A 3,275-nucleotide genomic window follows, 5' to 3' on the forward strand; every position below is an offset into this window, starting at 1 on the left:
GCAAGCACGCGTTGGTGTGCCTTTGAAGTTGGGTGATTATTGCAGAGCAGGTCCAAAATAGACGACATTGCCTAAAGGATAACCAGGTTGCTTAAGTATGAGGCCTCTGCATGCTGGGTGGTGAACAGAAGGGTTGCAACTTATTAGTCCACCCCGATTTTGTGTGAAGCCTCTGCCGATGTGCGTTGGAGAATATCTGAAGTAGTGGAGATGCTGCCATAGCTTAGGTGGAGAGTAGGACTGTCATATTTATTGAATTGACTGAATTTCAGCTTGAGTGAGGGAACACATTCGAGCATGAGGCTTTTGTATGATTGGCAATTTGTCCAAAAGCATCTTCTAAGGCTGAGGAATTTGAGGAGAGACCACCACAGCTCCGGCGGTGAGCAGCTTTCCATACAAGGCGGCTTGCTTTGTGCTTAGACATAGTCTAGAAGTTACTACTGCAATTTCTGTCGCGCTTAACAAGCCTGGTCAGGCTGAGAACGCCTAGCAGCTATCAAAGCTTGAAGGCCCCTTGATGGGGAGTTTCATGTATTGTCCCACATTTTCACTAAAAAGTTGTTTTTGGTCTTGCAAATGTAGGCTATAATTTCTCACTATTACATTTGCCAGGTTTCTAAAGATTTGTCATGTGAAATTTATCATACAAAATAGTTCCAAGATGGTCCACCTCTTGTAAGATCTCCATATGACGATTTTCTTCACCTTCCTCCTTTCCAATGCCTCGCTAGGCTAGAGCTTACTTCACATTTAAAAAGAGGACAAAACTCTTGCTAGGATTAGTAATTCCTTGCAAAATGAATGTGTTTACCTTCCAAAATGAATGAAACACAGCACAAGTTATTATGCTTGGGCAGAAGTAAGCAAGATGCTCAGCAAACAACATCAACCAAGATGCTCAGCAAACAACACCAACCAATAGGAATTGCTCCATCAATCTGACCATATGCTCCTGTTCATGAGAGTGTGGCTGTGTCAACCAAGGATTAGAATCAACCTAATCAAGCCTCCCTTGCTCAGGGGAGGCAAGAAAAGATATACCAACCCTTGTAGGAGACAACAGTGTAGGCAATCATTCTAACCAGCATCCCTTGCTCAGGGGAGGCAGGAAAGACGCTCCCACCGCTGTGTCATCTTAGCTTTAGAGTATAAGCAATCATCTGATAATGACTCCCTTGCTTAGGGGAGCCACCAAAGATGCAAGCATATAATTTTTTCGTTTTTCAGCCATTATTACATTTCGAGGAGCATAGGTAGACTATGAAACAACTTCCCGTGGCGCGTATTGTTTGATGATCATCAAAGGGCATGAATAAGCTGCTTCCTGACATAACAATGCCCACGATCACTAAATGTTTTCTCTGGCCAGCAAATATTGTGGGTGGAGGCTGGTGCTACATGGTTTAACCAAGGGTGATCCAAAATGCTTCTTGCAGTTATCCGCTCCAGTGGATCTTCCTTCAGCATCTTGAGCAATAAATCTCTGCAAGCAGGTGTTAAAAGACAGTGATTTTGTCCGCCTAGCTCTTCCATCAAGCCGTGGATTCCTCCAAGATGTTGTGACGGCAAGTGCCCAGTGAGAAGCTGGTAAAAGGTGATACCCAGGCTCCATATGTCAACAGCTGTGGAGTAACACCCGTCTAACACCTCAGGTGCCATGTACCAAAGAGTGCCTACCACCTGCTGTAAGCGTTGTACTTGATGAGGGAATGCATAAGTCGATAGGCCAAAGTCTGCAAGCTTAACTGACTTCAAGTCCCTCGGGTCAGCTAAGAGGATATTGTCCGGTTTAACATCCCTGTGAATGACCCCTTCTTGATGGCACAACATTAGCGTCTCTGATAGTACTGTAATGACCAACTTTGCCTCGTACTCAGTCAAGGGTCCCTTGTGCAGCAAGCGATTGGCCAACGATCCTCCCTTGCAAAAATCCATGATGATAAAAATGCAGTCCCGATCCACAATGAGGTCCTTTAGGTGAACTATGTTGCACGAGCAGAAAGACAAACGGCGGTGGATATCTATCTCTCTCCGTAAAGCCTCTTTGATCTCTGTGGGAAAGGACGTGACGTCCTTAAACATCTTGCAAGCCACTTGATTACCGGTCATCTTCTCAAAACAAAGATACACAGCACCCTGACCGCCCTTGCCAAGAAGGGCTCCGAGTTGGTAATTGCCAATAGTGATGCCTGCTCCGAAATTGTTGGTCGGAGGCATGGTGTGTCGAGATGGCGAGGCAGATGAGCGTGGATGAAAAGGAAGAGGAAGGGCGAATGGGAAGGGAGGTGAAGCTAGGTGGGTGGATGGATTGATGGGGTGAAGAGACGGCTTCTGAGGAGACAGGGAAGAAGAGAGCTCGCCTTGTCTTGTTGGGCACTCTTCTCTTCTGAGACAACAGGGAAGAAGAGAGCTCTGTCTTGTCTTGTTCATGCAAAACGAAAAGCACGTGGTGTTCTAAAAACGCGACACGCGTTTCTATGTAGACTTGCCACTTGTAAGCTTCTTATAGTGTTCCTATGTTCACGCTTCCCGGCCGATATTGAGATTGCAATTAGCTATGCAACCAAAGCCCTATGCAACTCCCTACTATCAGCCGTCCTTGTTGCCATCGAGTTTAAGTAGACAAAAATTTGGTGTAGCCAATATTGAAAGTGCAATTAGCTGCAGATTGGTGTGTTCAGGAGCACCAATGTGCAGCCCGCCTTGTTTAAAGCCCTGGCCAATCGAATGGCTCTGTCATGCAGATGGCTATCAACAATCCTTGCTGCCATCATTAAGGCATCGCGAGCTTGAATAAAGTCGCAATGACCATAGACTATATAGCTTCATACTTCGACCACGTGAACATAGATCGTCAATTGAGTCAATGTGGACTCAAAGTATAATGGTTGGATTCACTCATAGGAGAGTGTGCACCAGCTCTCTAGTTTTACCAAAAGCTACGGCTTAATTATTTGATGTTTTGCACTCAAGGCACCTTAAGGGAGGTTAATATACATGATGAATTCGTGTGAAGAATGGCCAAAGCATGCTTCCTTCTTAGTGTTTCTTCTTTTTGGTTATTATGTCAAAGTGTTGCCTATAAAACTTAGGGAAAATCTGTTTGGAGGGGAAAGACTTGTCAATACGTAAGAGTAGTAATCATTGATCAAGGAGCATGACAATGCATAGGACTATCTTATTTCAGTTTGGCTAAGTGTAAGAACAAATGTTGTTGAAGTGATGACTCTAGGGACAAATCCTTAAGGGGTGTCTTTCAGTTACATTCATGT

At 44.7% G+C, this 3,275-nt stretch overlaps 1 protein-coding gene across 1 annotated transcript; it reads right to left on the reverse strand.

Moving 5' to 3' along the window:
* Nucleotides 1–1,302: 1,302 nt before the first annotated feature.
* LOC147893639 (calcium-dependent protein kinase 20-like) lies at nucleotides 1,303–2,220 on the reverse strand. The gene has a single exon (XM_087386334.1). The coding sequence runs from the start codon at nucleotides 2,218–2,220 to the stop codon at nucleotides 1,303–1,305; it is 918 nt and encodes a 305-aa protein (XP_087242460.1).
* Nucleotides 2,221–3,275: the final 1,055 nt, after the last annotated feature.

The sequence above is a fragment of the Dipteris shenzhenensis genome, chromosome 15, assembly GCF_047967505.1.
Source record: "Dipteris shenzhenensis isolate YYH24624 ecotype China chromosome 15, Dip_SZ_1.0, whole genome shotgun sequence".
Classification (NCBI taxonomy): domain Eukaryota; kingdom Viridiplantae; phylum Streptophyta; class Polypodiopsida; order Gleicheniales; family Dipteridaceae; genus Dipteris; species Dipteris shenzhenensis.

Bases quoted from the DNA above. Each gene is read 5' to 3' on its own strand.
- LOC147893639 (XM_087386334.1), bottom strand. From the start codon at position 2,220: ATGCCTCCGACCAACAATTTCGGAGCAGGCATCACTATTGGCAATTAC.